The 14,378-nt window shown below is 40.8% G+C and overlaps 1 protein-coding gene across 7 annotated transcripts in view; it reads left to right on the top strand.

Moving 5' to 3' along the window:
• spen (spen family transcriptional repressor) overlaps positions 1–14,378 on the top strand; it is a 108,406-nt gene that overhangs the window by 84,702 nt on the left and 9,326 nt on the right. For 6 of the 7 annotated variants that reach the window (XM_060852090.1, XM_060852089.1, XM_060852083.1 and 3 more), the window contains 3 exons: positions 304–417; positions 964–1,064; positions 4,636–13,285. In XM_060852090.1, coding sequence (XP_060708073.1) covers positions 304–417; positions 964–1,064; positions 4,636–13,285 — 8,865 coding nt within the window. The remainder of the gene's footprint in view (positions 1–303; positions 418–963; positions 1,065–4,635; positions 13,286–14,378) is intronic. The other variant, XM_060852085.1, reaches the window with a different exon arrangement.

Raw genomic sequence — 14,378 nt, 5'->3', positions numbered from 1 at the left:
ATAACAGATTTTGTTGCAGGTCACTCACTGATGGACAATCTTTATTAAACCTGCTTTTTATAGTATATCCTTCATTATCATCTCTGTTGATAAGATCTCTGATAATACACTCTGTATTTATGTCTGTCTTACTAGCAGGCAATTTATATCAACCATCATCTCTATAACTCGTCCCTTCTTATTATACACATTTGTATGGATCCCCAGGACAATAGTCTAGAGAGGTTCTGCTGTATATCTATCAGTTACTTGCCATTCCTATATGGGGAACTAGCTGACTTCTTTCTTTACCTCCTGGGACAGATTGTGTTGGATCGTCAGAAAGGAATGGCTCTGGTGTTGTACGATGAAATTGAATGCGCACAAACTGCGGTGCAGGAGACCAAGGGCAGGAAGATTGGAGGAAATAGAATAAAGGTTAGTATAAGAGAGTTCATGGGGATACAAACAATGCACTTCTTGTTCTCTTCACTCTTATATCCTTCCTTTCTCTCTTTTTATCTCTCTCTCTGTCTGTCTCTCTCTCTCTCTCTCTCTCTCTGCGCAGGTATATATACAATAGTATTCCCCATCTTCTCAAATGCACATCCTTTCCAACCCCTCCCCAGTTCCATGGCATTGCACAAGACAAAAGACAAGATGAATTTTATGTAAAAAAACCAGAGCATGAAATAGTAGCAAGTATTGAGGGGGAATGGAAAGTTAAACCCAGCAAGTTAAAACTAGCATTCTGCAATTTTACAAGCAGAGTTATTGGCATCCTGCATTCAAAGTGGCATAGTTGGCATGAAAACTGGAAAATTGGTTTAATGCCTTAAGGATCAGAAGCATGTTTTTAAAGAGAAAAAAAATTTGCTGCCAGTTCAACTTTGCAATTATATATTTAATTGTATATGTTTACCATCTTTAATAAGTATTGTCTTCACTTTTTTAATATCTAACAATGAGACTCCTCCTTTTTAGGTGGATTTTGCAAATCGTGAGAGTCAGCTGGCATTTTATCGTTCTATGGAAGTCTCTGGGCAGGACATCAGAGATTTATATGAAATCTTCGCTGAGAGAAGGCAAGTAAAATGTTTATGAAAAGTTTCTTAAATGATAATACAGTCATATCAAAGTGTTGGTTTTTATTATAGATATGTTAAATGATGGAATGCATTTAAATATTTTATTTAATTAACATTTAGAAAATTTGTTACAACTGTGAAGTCCAAGAATGTCAAATTAATTTTGGCAGAGGTTTGAGGAATCATGATATGTAAAGTAAAATGAAAACAGTCCAAGGAAAAAAAAATGCTTTATACAGACTAAACATTTCTTTTGTGTCTAATGACATTGTTTGAAAGTAAAACCTTCCTGTAACCTTTTTTCACTGGGCTTCTAACTGCTGTCATTCATATACCAGTTTAAACTTTTCATAAACGTGCTTGACATAATGCAGTTAGGATTACATGCAATTTTAAGAGAAATTATCATTCCACTGAGGATAGCTGAGGGTTAGGGTACACCCTTCTGTAGAATTCCAGGGAAAGTGTTGGGGAGAGAGGGTGGGAGGTCAGTCATTTGGAGATTGTGCCTGTTTAATCACTGTAAACAAAACACGCGATCACGGCTGGAAACACGTCTTTGACGTAATCTTTCTATCAGGACCTCGAGATCTCCTTTGGATAATCAGATTTTCGGATAATTGGTATTCAGATAATCAAGTTTCCTCTGTAGATGGGTAATGTTCCATGCTGTCTCCATACCCTGTGTTGTAGAAGCCACAGATGGTCAACATTGAACCAGTACACTTTGTCCCCTAGATTTTGCTCTTTTTGTCACATAGTTTAATTTAGACGTAGTGTTTCTGTTTTTATTCTTTGCAGGTACGTTTTGTTTCCAGAGCCAGTCAGTCTTTGTTTTCTTCAATTTTGTATTTTTTTTTTGTAAATTTGGAGCATTTACCAGCCCTGGAACAAATATTACAGAAACACCACTGTCTTTTCAAACTATTAAAAAAGAAACCAATGAAATTCATGCTGTTATCTGGTTTGCAGATTTAACTACAAGAGTGTTGTAGTCTTTTCAAACTCTATGGTAACAGTTACCAGCTCTGCAGGTAGCTTCAGAGAGGGCTTTAAGAGCAGGCATAGAAAATAAGCACAACCAATATGTACTTCACAGGATTGAAATAGAAAAATGTAATTTTAACTGTCAGCCTAAGTTGTCTTCCAGTTAGGCTATCATTATCACATATTGCCTATATCATAGAAAAACAGACTTTGGGAAAGGCAATCAACACAAACCTCTGAAAAATTTAAATAAATTCTGAAAGTGTTAGATCATACTCCATTGTTGATTAGCATAATTGAAGAATAAAATATTTATTGTGAACATATCACCACGGCCTTGAGTTCTCCAGCTCAGCTGCACAAAGGAAAGATGAACCTGTTAATCTCACATTATTCAAGACCGAAATGAGAAACCATGTAAACAAAAGACAGGTTGCATGCAGTCTGGAATTGTTGATCTCCATAAACAAGACCACTTGCAGTTAGCCATTTCCCAAGATTCACCAATGCAAAATATCTGATCTAGTGCTGAGTTTTATTTTGAGAAAACATCAAAATAAATATGAACCCTTGAAGTGCATGGTAGGGGATTCCATTACCAATATATTTTGATAGCACTCTGCTGCAATTCCAAGAACCATTCAAGCTACGTTGATGTCTGTAATGGGAGAGAAATATATATTACTTCACAGAGCAAAAGTAAAGTCATAAAAATATACAGCATAGAAATAGACCCTTCAGTCCAACTCATTCCTGCTGACCAGATGTTCTAAATAAATCTAGTCCCATTTGCCAGCATTTGGCCCACATCCCTCTAAACCCTTTTTATTCATATACCCATCCAGATGATTTTTAAATATTGTAATTGTACCAGCCTCTAACATTTCCTCTGGCTGCTCATTTCCACACTATCTGCACAAAAAAGTTGCCCCTTAGGTCCCTTTAAAATCCACACTCCCTGTCCCCACCCTAAACCAAAACCGTAGTTTTGGACTCCCCCACCCCAGGGAAAAACTATGTTTATTTATCCTATCCATACCCCTCATAATTTTATAAACCTCTATAAGGTCATCCCTCAGCCTCTGACACTCCAGGGAAAAAGCCCCAGTCTATTCAGCCTCTCCCCATAGCCCAAACCCGCCAACCCTGGCAAAATCCTTGTAAATCTTTTCTGAACCTTTTCAAGTTTCATAACAGCTTTCCTATAGCCAGGAGATCAGAATTGCATGCAGTATTCCAATAGTAGCCTAACCAATGTCTTGCAAAGCTGTGACATGACCTCCCAATTCCTGTACTCGGTGCACTGAACAATAAATTCCACACACTGCCTTCACTAACCCACCTACCTGTGACTTTACTTTCAAGTAACTACGAACCTCACTACAAGGTCTCATTGTTCAGCACCTCTCCACAGGACCTTACCATTATGTTTATAAGTACTGCCTGATTCGCCTTTCCAAAATGCCATGATGTAGAGGTGCTGGTGTTGAACTGGGGTGTACAAAGTTAAAAATCGCACAACACCAGGTTATAGACATACAGGTTTATTTGAAAGTACAAGCTTTTGGAGCACTGCTCCTTCATCAGGAAGCTAGTAGATGAAGGAGCAGCACTATAAAACCTTATACTTAAAATAAACCTGTTGGACTATAACCTGATGTTGTGTGATTTTTAACTTTTTCCAAAATACAGCGCTTCACATAGGAGAAAAAATTGTAGCTATAAGAGCCACAAGAGGGATTTCAGTGATGAGCAGAGTTCCTCAAATTCTAGGAGCAGTAATTACTGAATTATAAACTGTTGCATTGTTTTGTAACTTTGAGGAAAAAAAACAAACCAATGGCACTTGAAAAAGGAGGAAGAGAGACAAAAGCAGTAATCACATGGGAAGTGATTGAAACTGTCTTTGCTGTTTGGTTTCAAATATCTCTGGATATTGGAGCTTGTTCTAAGTAGTTGATGAAGTTTTAGTAGAGTTGGTTTGTTTTTAATTTGTAGGACCTAAAATACTTATGCTTACAAAAGCATAGAAAGTTATAAGCAAATAAACAATACTTTTCTATATTCAAGAATTCTAATTTGATAACATAACAATGAATAGAATAAAGCAAGGATTAAGGACACTGCAGAAAATTTTGAATTCCAATTCTATTTTAAATTTGTCATATCCAATCCAGTGAAAGCCTCTGAACCTTTGACAAAATTATATTTATGTAAAAAAAAAATCCTCTGTATCTTCTTGCGCAACTGGTGCATACAGAATTTCCTACTTAAGTACTTAGCCAAAGTGGCATTCTTCAAATGAGTTCAGGTCATTTGTGCTGCCAGATTTAGCAAATGTAGACGGTGGGACATCACATTTGAATTAGAGTCTCATCTCGACTATTGTCTCAGACCTCGAAAATCAAATCTGAAATCTTGTATTCACTATTGGACCAAGGAGTGAAATTCACCTTTGAACTCAAGTTTGAAGCAACCCCTTTCTACATTTCTGCTCTTTCTTTTAAAATTAATTTCAAACAGCATGGATTTGTTCAAAAAATATTTGCGCTTCAATTAATGTATTTTTTTTAATTAACAGGGAGGACCGGAGGGGATCATATCATGAATATCCTGCGGATCGTGCTTACTTTGATGCGGTTAGAGGACCAGCTGCTGTATTTCCTGAAGATCCTCGAAGGGATTATCGTGCAAGAAGTAGAGATTTTTATGCGGAGTGGGATCCTTACCAGGGCGACTATTATGATCCTCGTTATTATGAAGATCCACGGGAATATAGAGACTATAGAGATCCATATGAACAGGACATAAGGGAGTACAGTTACAGACAGCGAGAAAGAGAAAGAGAGAGAGAACGCTATGAATCTGATAGAGAACGAGATCACGAAAGGCGAACTTGTGAGCGAAGCCAAAGCCCAACGCACTCGAGAAGAGCTCAGAGTTGCAGCGCTTCACCAGCACAGTCTGAGAGGCATCAAAGTGACAGTGTGGATTCTGAACGCAGGATATACAGTCGATCATCGGACCGTAGCGGTAGTTGCAGTTCACTATCACCTCCACGATACGATAAGGCAGATAAACCAGACAAAGTCCGACCAGACCGTTATGAGAAAAATGAAAAGGAGAAGGATCGGCTGTTTGAACCTGAAAGAGCTGAAAAACGAACCCAAAGAAAAGACAAGTCTGAAAAATTGGAAAGAGCAAAGAAAATTGAGAAATCTGAAGTAGAGAAACCGGATAAGAAAGAGAAAATTGAGAAGCTTAAAATACGGAAGGTGAAACCTCCATCTCCAAGTTCCCTGTCTTCTGAAACAGACCATGAAGTAGATAGGGACCTAAATCTTGATAGTCTAAAGGGCAAAACTAAACAAGGAAAAGATAAAGCAGAGAAAGAAGGAGCTTCAAAAAATCGTTTGGATTTAATTCCTTGTGTGGTGTTAACTCGTGTAAAGGAGAGAGAGGCAAAAATGATTGAGCCCTTGAATGCAGAGAAACCAAGAGGAAAGTCAGAGAGTGACACTGTCAAATCTCCATCTGCAGAACAGAATAAAGTACAGTTAACTCGACTTGACCAGACAAAAACTGAACAATCAAAATTAGAACCTTCCAGGCCAAAAGTGCCAAAAGAGAAGTTGCTTGCCAGCCAAATAGAGGTTGTGGGTAAGGAAGTGAAAATTAAGCATAAAAAGAACCTCAAATCCGAACCATGCCCTGAAGCACCAAATGCAATGGATATTGACAAACTGGAGGCTAGGAAGAGACGTTTTGCAGATCCCACTTTAAGAACGGATAGGCAGAAATTAGAGGTTAAGCGAGGCAGTCAAGAGGAAGAGGAACTCCGGCTAGGTCTAAGAAAACAACCTGAACTGGCTGCTTGGAGAGAAATGCCTACAGTAGGCAAAGAAGGAGATTTGGACCGAAGACCTTTGCGGAAAGAATTACTCAAAAGGGAGCATAGGAAAGTCAAGCAAGAGAAACTAATTTCAGCATTTAGCCCCAGAGAAGGACAGGAGTCTGCTACTGTTTCTGCGGGAATTGGCTTGCGGCCCAGTATAGAAGCACAGTCAAGATTAAGTGAGCCATCTGAAGAACCAGTAGAAACTCCAGAAATTGCATTAAAGAAACTGAATACAACGAAGCCTCCAAATAAGGGAACTGTGCAGCCATTGCTCCCACATCTTGATGAGGTACCAGCGGAAGGAGAGACTAAAAGAGAGGAAAGGAAAAGAAAGTACAGTGGTACCCCTGAGGACACAAATGATCACAAGTCTGCCCATGAAAAATTACAAACCATTGATGCGGATGAGAAACTTGGGATTGATATTGATTACACTCAAAGTTATAGGAAACAGATGGAGCAGAACCGTAGACTTAAACAGCAACAGGAAATGGAAATGGCAAAATCTGAAAAGTACAACAGCCCCAGGAAAGAAAATGCAGATGAATTTGAAAGGAGGAGTTTGGTCCATGAAGTGGGGAAGCCACCTCAGGATGTCACAGATGATTCCCCTCCAGTTAAACGGAGAAAAACTGATCAATTTGACTTTGAAACTAGCTTGAAACGAGAAAGAAATTACAGAAGTTCTCGTCAGCTAAGTGAAGATTCTGAGAAAACTGTCCTTTCCCCTGGATTTCGACATATCCTCTCTTATCAGGATGAGGATGATAATGATTCCCCCCATCAGGCATTACTACCAAAAGAACCAAAGGATTCTCCAAAATTAGACTCCACCTTTCAGATTCCTGTTAGAGAAGAACCTTTAAAATGCAATGCTCATGAGTCAAATAAGCGAGAACAAATGCTGGATTTGGCTAGGTTTAAAATAATGTCTCAGAGCTCAGAAGAAGAGGCACCTCGTTGGGAAACACGTCTAAAACTAGATGCAAATAGGTCTGATGTTAGCTTTCCCAGTAGCATTATAAAACGAGATGGCATTCGCAAACGTTCTGTACGTGAGCTTGAACCAGGTGAGGTACCATCTGATTCTGATGAGGATAATGAACACAAATCTTCTCATTCACCTAAAGCTTCAACATCTTTTGAAAGTTCTAGATTACCTTTATTCCTGCGAAATAGGGAAGATAGATTATCAGACTTAAAGCTGTCAAGCTCACTAGAAAGAAATAAATTCTACTCCTTTGCACTTGACAAGACCATTACCCCTGATACCAAGGCTTTACTTGAGAGAGCAAAGTCTCTGTCTTCATCCCGAGAAGAAAATTGGTCATTCTTAGATCGGGATTCAAGGTTTGCCAGCTTCAGGAAAGATAAAGATAAAGAAAAGGTTGAATCAGCACCAAGGCCAATCCCTTCTTGGTATATGAAAAAGAAAAAAATTAGAACAGATTCTGAAGGCAAAATAGATGAAAAGAAGGAAGATCATAAGGAGGATGAACAGGAGAGGCAAGAATTATTTGCTTCCCGGTTCCTCCATAGCTCAATCTTTGAGCAGGATTCAAAACGCTTACAGCATCTTGAAAGGAAAGAAGACGATATGGATGTAATTTCTGGTCGGTTATTTGGAAGGCAGGGATCTGTTGATGGCTCCAGTAATACCCCAGATCTCATACAGGAACCTGTAGTTTTATTTCACAGTCGGTTTATTGAATTGACACGTATGCAACAGAAGGAGAAAGAAAAGGATCAGAAGCCAAAGGAACTTGAGCGACGAGAAATTGAGAAAGAAGTTCAACCTAAAACAACAGAGCCTGTATCTGAATTGAAAGAATCAGATTTAAAAAATACTTGTCCTCTTTTAAGGACTATAGTCCCACCACCACCACCACCACCACCTCCACCACCTCCTCTGACCACAAGTTTTCAGGCACTACCTGCTGAACAGCAAGAAACCGTTAAGAGTAAAACAGCAAATGAAACCCTGGTGACAGAAAGTGTAGTTTCCAACTCAGGAGAGAATCGTTCAGAATCTGGACCTGCTGCTGATGCATCTAAACCTGCCATTGTTAACGTGAGCCCCTGTGAAGAAATGGAACCTATTGTTGTAAACAAGCAGTTGGAAGCAAATGTTACTTCAGAACCAGTGGCTTCTGGGCAGGAATCAGTAGTTAGAGAACATCTGTCTTATTTGGATACCAAACCACCAACTCCAGGGGGGAATGATGTACAAGAAATCTGCATCAATGCTGAACCTAAAGTGCCAGAGATCAATGCAGATTCCTCCAAACCTATCCCAAAAGAGGTAGTACCCGAGGAGCACAAAGATAATAAGAATCCTCCTGTCAGTGTTGAACTGGATGTCAACAAGAAAGAAGAGCATTCGGGAATCCGTCCACAAGTTTCTGACAATGAAATGGATACTGAGCCTTCTGTAGTTTTAAAAGAGAAAAAGAATTCCAAAAATAAAAGAACAAAGACTCCACTTCAAGCCATCACTGCAACCATTTCAGAAAAGCCGGTCACAAGAAAAAGTGAAAGGATAGACCGTGAAAAGCTTAAACGGTCGTCATCACCTCGTGGCGACACTCAAAAACTTCAGGACCAAAAGCTAGATGTAGAAAAGGTCTCCAAAAACACAGCAAAGTCTCCAAGTTCAGCCCCTGAGTCAGAAACCTCTGAGCCAAGTCTTCCTTTAGGTAGAACAAGACGCAGAAATGTGCGGTCAGTTTATGCCACAGTTGATGATGGCCCATCCTTAATAAAGGACTCAACAGATACATTGCGTTCAACCAGGAAAAGGGCTGAGAAAGAAGTTCAGGAATCACCAAATGTACAAACCCCTCCACGACGGGGAAGACCTCCAAAATCCCGTCGTAGACCTGGTGAAGAAGTGCCATGCTTTAAAGCTGACCAGGTAAAACAGGACGCTGAAGAAACCGAAACGAAAGATGGTACTGAAAGCACAAAACCTGTGGAAGGGTGGAAGTCACCTCGATCTCAGAAAACCGCACAAAGTCATTCTTCAGCTGCTCAGAGTAGCCAGATAGGAAGAAAAGGAGTTAAAACAGAACCAAGAACTGCTGAAATTTGTGTTGATGCTGCAGAGCCCTTAATTGAGCAAAGCTCAACAGCTGAGAATATCAAAGCCTCGGCTGAGGGAAATGAGATAGTAAGTGACCAAAAATCTGACAGAAATGATGGTGCAGTAGAGAAGTGTCCTTCAACTAACAATTCGGGTGAAATGATAGAGAAAAGATCTGTGGAGAAAGGCTCAAAGTCAAAATGTGGTAGAGGGAGAAATGCAAAGGCTAGTGAGGACAAAATGTGTCTACGAAATTTGGAAATAAGACTTAGCACTGAAGAAGTAAAAGGTGTTCTTCACTCAGGTGATGGAGAAGTGTCTGTGACACCAAAGAAGGACCCACCGAGAAATGACAGTCAGTCACCTGAGCTCGTTAAAGAAGAAATGGGTGATACGTTTTTAGGACCTCCCAAATCACCAGAAGAAGAAATAGCAAAACCCGAGTGTTCACCAGAAGCTGTACAACGAGCTAAACAGATAGAACTTGAAAGAGCAGTGGAGAACATTGCAAAATTAACAGAAATCCCAACTGTACATCCTTACAAAGAGACTGCAGATGAGCCAGATGTTAGAACAGAGGAAGACGTGGAAAAGCCTGCCCATCAGGCAAGTGAAACTGAGCTTGCAGCAGCCATTGACTCCATTATTGCTGATGAATCAGCAGAACCAGATAGCTTCCCATCTGCTCCAAGATATCCTACTGAACAAACTGTAGCAGGTATCTCTGAAGATCAAATGGTACTTCCTACACCACCAGACACGTTGCAGCCTGAAACTGATCAGGATATTGTGAATATTTTAGAGTCAGCTGCAGACGTTGGTGCCTCAGGCCGATTGTTGGCAAAGGGTCAACCCTCAAACCGTTTGATATCAAAGATCCCAGCTTCAGGTCGTTTGCTGTCTAAAGCCCCAGTTTCTGGCCGCTCTATTTCTAAATCTCCTGCTTCAGCAGAAAATGTGGTTACAGAGGTTCCCTCTTCAGTTGAAAGCATGGTTTCTGAAGTTCCCACCTCTACAGACAACATAATTCCTAAAGTTCCTACCTCAGCAGACAACATAGTTCCTGAAAATGCTACACCAGTAGACACCCCTTCAGCAGACAGTGTGATATCTAAAGCTCCAGTCCCATTGGAGAGCACGATTGCTAAGGTTTCTGGCTCAGTTGAGAGTGTAATATCTAAAGCACCTGGCTCAGTTGAGAGTGTAATATCTAAAACTCCTGTCTCAGTTGAGAGTGTGATTTCTAAAGTACCTGTCTCAGCTGAGAGTGTGATTTCTAAAGTTCCAGTCTCCACAGAGAGCATGGTTTCTGAAACTCCCATTTCAACAGAAGGTGTTGTTCCCTCCGCTCTGTCCTTGGACACTTCCGCTTTGAAAACTCCAGTTATGGACAGTCACTCAGCAGTTTCAGTCAGTTCAGCTTCCAGATCGCCTTTATTGACTACAGTGGCTGAGGCAAAAAGTCCTGATGTGTGTTTTCAGCGATCTGGAAATATTTCCCAGAAAACAGAGAACCTTCCATTGCCAGAACCTGCTGAAGTCCCACGGACCCCAAGTCGTAGAGGGCGTTCAAAACCTCGAATGACAAGGCGTAATAGAAGAGGGAGCACTGGCAGAAAGGGAGAGTTAGCAGATGGCAATAATTCTGAACCCGAACCAGTGCCTGTTTCTGCTGACATTAAACAAAACAGTGTTACAGCAGAAACCGTTTCTGAAAAATGTGCAAATAAATCAGTGGTAGAACCTATTTCTGTTTCCAAGAGTGATACAGACAATCTGACTAAATTAGAAGAGAGTAAACTTGGTGGTATGAAACCCTCTGAATCAGATAAGGATTCAACAACTGAAGCTATTTCACCACATGATCCACTGCATTCTTCAGCCTGTAATGAAGATAACAGAAGTCCTCCCTGTTTTAAACTAAAGCAACACACTGAGTTTGCACCTGAAGCTCAATCAAAACAAAACATGTCAAGAGTAGCTATTAATGCTTTCCCAACCACGACTACTGCAAAGATTTCAGTAACTCCTGCACCTGCCTTGGGAACTGCACATATTAGTCCTGGGGTTGTGCCAGATTGGATGTCAAGGCATGAGGCATCTCGTGCTTGTTCTACACCCCCTCCTACTGCTCCTCCCCCAGATACCAAAGCTTCTGACCTTGACACCAACTCTAGTACATTGAGGAAAATTCTCATGGAGCCAAAGTATGTTTCAGCTACAGGTGTTCCAACCACGTTTGTAACTACAGCAATAAATGAGCCACTGACTTCGGTTCGGACAGAAGAAGCTTTCCCTTCAAGTGAAGCTAGCAAACTGATATTGGATGAAAAAGCTGTAGTTCCACCTAGCAGTACTGGAGGACAACAAATATCAGAGATGCCAGTGTTTAATGAGAAAGAAAAGCATGGTGGTCCTTTGATATCACCCAAAGTTACTTCTGTAATAAGCAGGATCCCACCTAGTTTAGATCAAGAGGAAGCGGCAAAGGTGACAGCAAATAGCCGAGGCCCAGCCAGCCTTCCATCTCAGACACCAAGTCTCCCAACTGTGTCACTGACCAAACAGAAATATAGATCAAACTTAACTGAAAATAGCAGATACAAGCTTGGGACAGTGGCATTCATTGGAGATGAGTCTCGGCAGGTGGATAATCTTGCATTAAACCAGGGATCGAGTCCACGACTGAGAGTAAATACTTCTGAAGGGGTTGTGGTGTTGAGTTACTCTGGTCAGAAAACAGAAGGTCCTCAAAGAATAAGTGCTCCAATCAGCCAGATTCCACCTGCTAGTGCAGTAGATATAGAATTTCAACAATCTGTGTCCAAGTCACAAGCCAAACCAGAGCCAGTTTCACAATCACAGCCTGTTTCAAAGGGTTCACAAACTCCATCAGGTTATAGCAATGTGATTGGCACTCATTCCTCAAGCATACTTGTTGGACATGGTGGTCCCCAATCTTATAACACATCACCTGTTATTTCAAGTATTAAACAAGAGCATCAAATCCATGAGAAATCTGAATCAGCTATGCATTCAGGTACACTATCGACTCAGCCAGGAGCAGTTAAGATCGTCTACAATCCTTTACCGAACATTGTATCTACTAACAAGAAAGGTGGAGACCCAGTTGTTCCCAAAATTGAAGCTGTTAAAGTAACACAGCAGTCAACCCTGAGCCCAGGAATCAGCCCTCATCATGCTGCTATGCCAAGTAAGTTGCAATCAGACACTAACCACATCAGTTCTGGACGTGGTACTCCAACAGAAAGAGGTCTGCCTCTGCCAGTCTCCATTAAACAGGAACCCCATTCTCCACGCACATCTGTTCATTCCCCTTCTCCATTTCCCAAAGTGTGTCAGCCGAGTAGCACCTCAACAACTTCCCAATCAATGAATGCTAATATGGTTATAAATGCTGGTCTCACTATGACACAATTTGTTCCAAGTGTTCATTTGCCAGAGCAATCGGTCATTATGCCTCCTCATAGTGTGACACAGACTCAGGTGGTCTCCTTAGGGCATCTTTCTCAGGGTGAAGTAAGAATGAATGCTCCTTCAGTACCAGGTATTCCATTTGGCATAAGGCCCGAGACTCACCATCCCTCTCCTAGAGCTGTCCTCCAACCTCAAATGGAACTTCGTTCGCAGAGATCAAACACACCACAGTCAACAGTTATCAGAGACTTGTGTATGCCTCAGATATCCAACCAGCATCAACCTGATGAAGAACTACTTCATTATCATGGACTTAGAAGAGGATCAGCTCCCTTACAGCCAGATGTCCTTGTGATGCAGCCAGACTACAGAATCCATCCTGGAGGTTTGCGACTGGACCAATACAATGTGCCCCAGGAGATGTTACTGCGTGACGTTAGGATGATGTACCCACCTATGACAGCTGTAGGTGATGTCCATGGTGAGGCCAGACAAGCTAGGACTCCTGATGGATCTGTTAAAACTCCTCCTACTAGTAAAACTCCTCAACCAGCTAAAGAGGCCCCAAAAACATCTGAAGTAAAAATGACAAAGTCACCTCACAATGAAACTCGGTTGATCAATGTACCTCCTGGAATGCCTATGTCTCAATCTGTAATGGTATCGCATGGCGTTCAACTCATGCACCAAGTCCCTAGTTCCTTCCATGACTATCCACGCGTGTATCAAGATCCACGGAACTTCCACCATTCTCACCTTGGTCATCCACCGTTTGGAGGAATGAATCTACCATCTCGCAGCATGACTCCTCAGGTAAATGTGTGATTTTTTTTTGCCTCATTTTATCAACTTCCATAAAATGTTTTCGTTCTGAAGTTATTCTTACCTGTGATACTTTGTTGAGGGAAAAATGCAGTGCAACATCTGAGATAAGTACATAAAAAATAAAAACTGCACTTCTACATTCATTACTTTAGTGTTCCCTGTTGCCATTGCCAAGTTGTAAAGTCAGCCTAATTTTGGGACTTCGCCACTACCATTTTGTTGTCAAATTTTATGATGTGTGAAGTCCTCTGCTTCATTTGCTTCAGAATTATAGAACTGTAGAATAATTGGAGGCCATTTGGGTCCTTGTGCCAGTTTCAGTTTTTTAGAAAAACAATTCAATTAGTTTTGGACTTCTGCATTTCGCCCCTTTTGAGTATCCAATTGCCTTCTGAATTTACTTCCATTGCCCCTTCAGGCAGTGCATGCCAGACCATCATAATGCCCTATATAAAAGAACGTTTCCTCACTTCATCTCTGGCTTTTTTGCCATTTACATTCAATATTTGTCACTTGGTTGTGAACCGCTCTTATTTTATGGAAATGGTTTATTTACTTTTGGTGAATCTGTGTATGTATTCAATTCAATAAAATCATGATTTCTTTTCTGCACCGAGTCCAACTACTTTGGTCTTTCCATGTAACTGCAGGCCCTCATCCCTGATACCATTCTGGTATATCTGCATCCTCCAAAGAAGCCTTGATGGCCTTTCTAAAGGTTAATGCCCAGAGTTGGGCATATACTCGAGTTGTGACTCCTCCAATAATTTAAAATATTTAGCATAACTTCATAATTTTTATGTTCCATGTCTATTCATGCTGTTCCTTCAAATACCTGCTGTTACCTCTGGAATGTTTTCCCCTTCCCTAGATCTATATCTATGACCATTGAAATTCTCATCTGCTGTGGTGACATCTTCGAAAAACACGTTTTGTGGTCCAACTCTGATTCAGCACCATCTCCTTGACCTCACTACTATCTCTAATTTGATTTCACTCCTTGTCTGAAATCCAGCATCGGATGACCAGAGATTTTCTATCAATGAATTAATAGCAAGATTGACCCATTGTCTTTGACCCC

The sequence above is a fragment of the Hemiscyllium ocellatum genome, chromosome 37 (genome assembly GCF_020745735.1).
Source record: "Hemiscyllium ocellatum isolate sHemOce1 chromosome 37, sHemOce1.pat.X.cur, whole genome shotgun sequence".
Taxonomy (NCBI): Eukaryota; Metazoa; Chordata; class Chondrichthyes; order Orectolobiformes; family Hemiscylliidae; genus Hemiscyllium; species Hemiscyllium ocellatum.
This window is presented reverse-complemented; position numbering and strand designations above follow the sequence as displayed.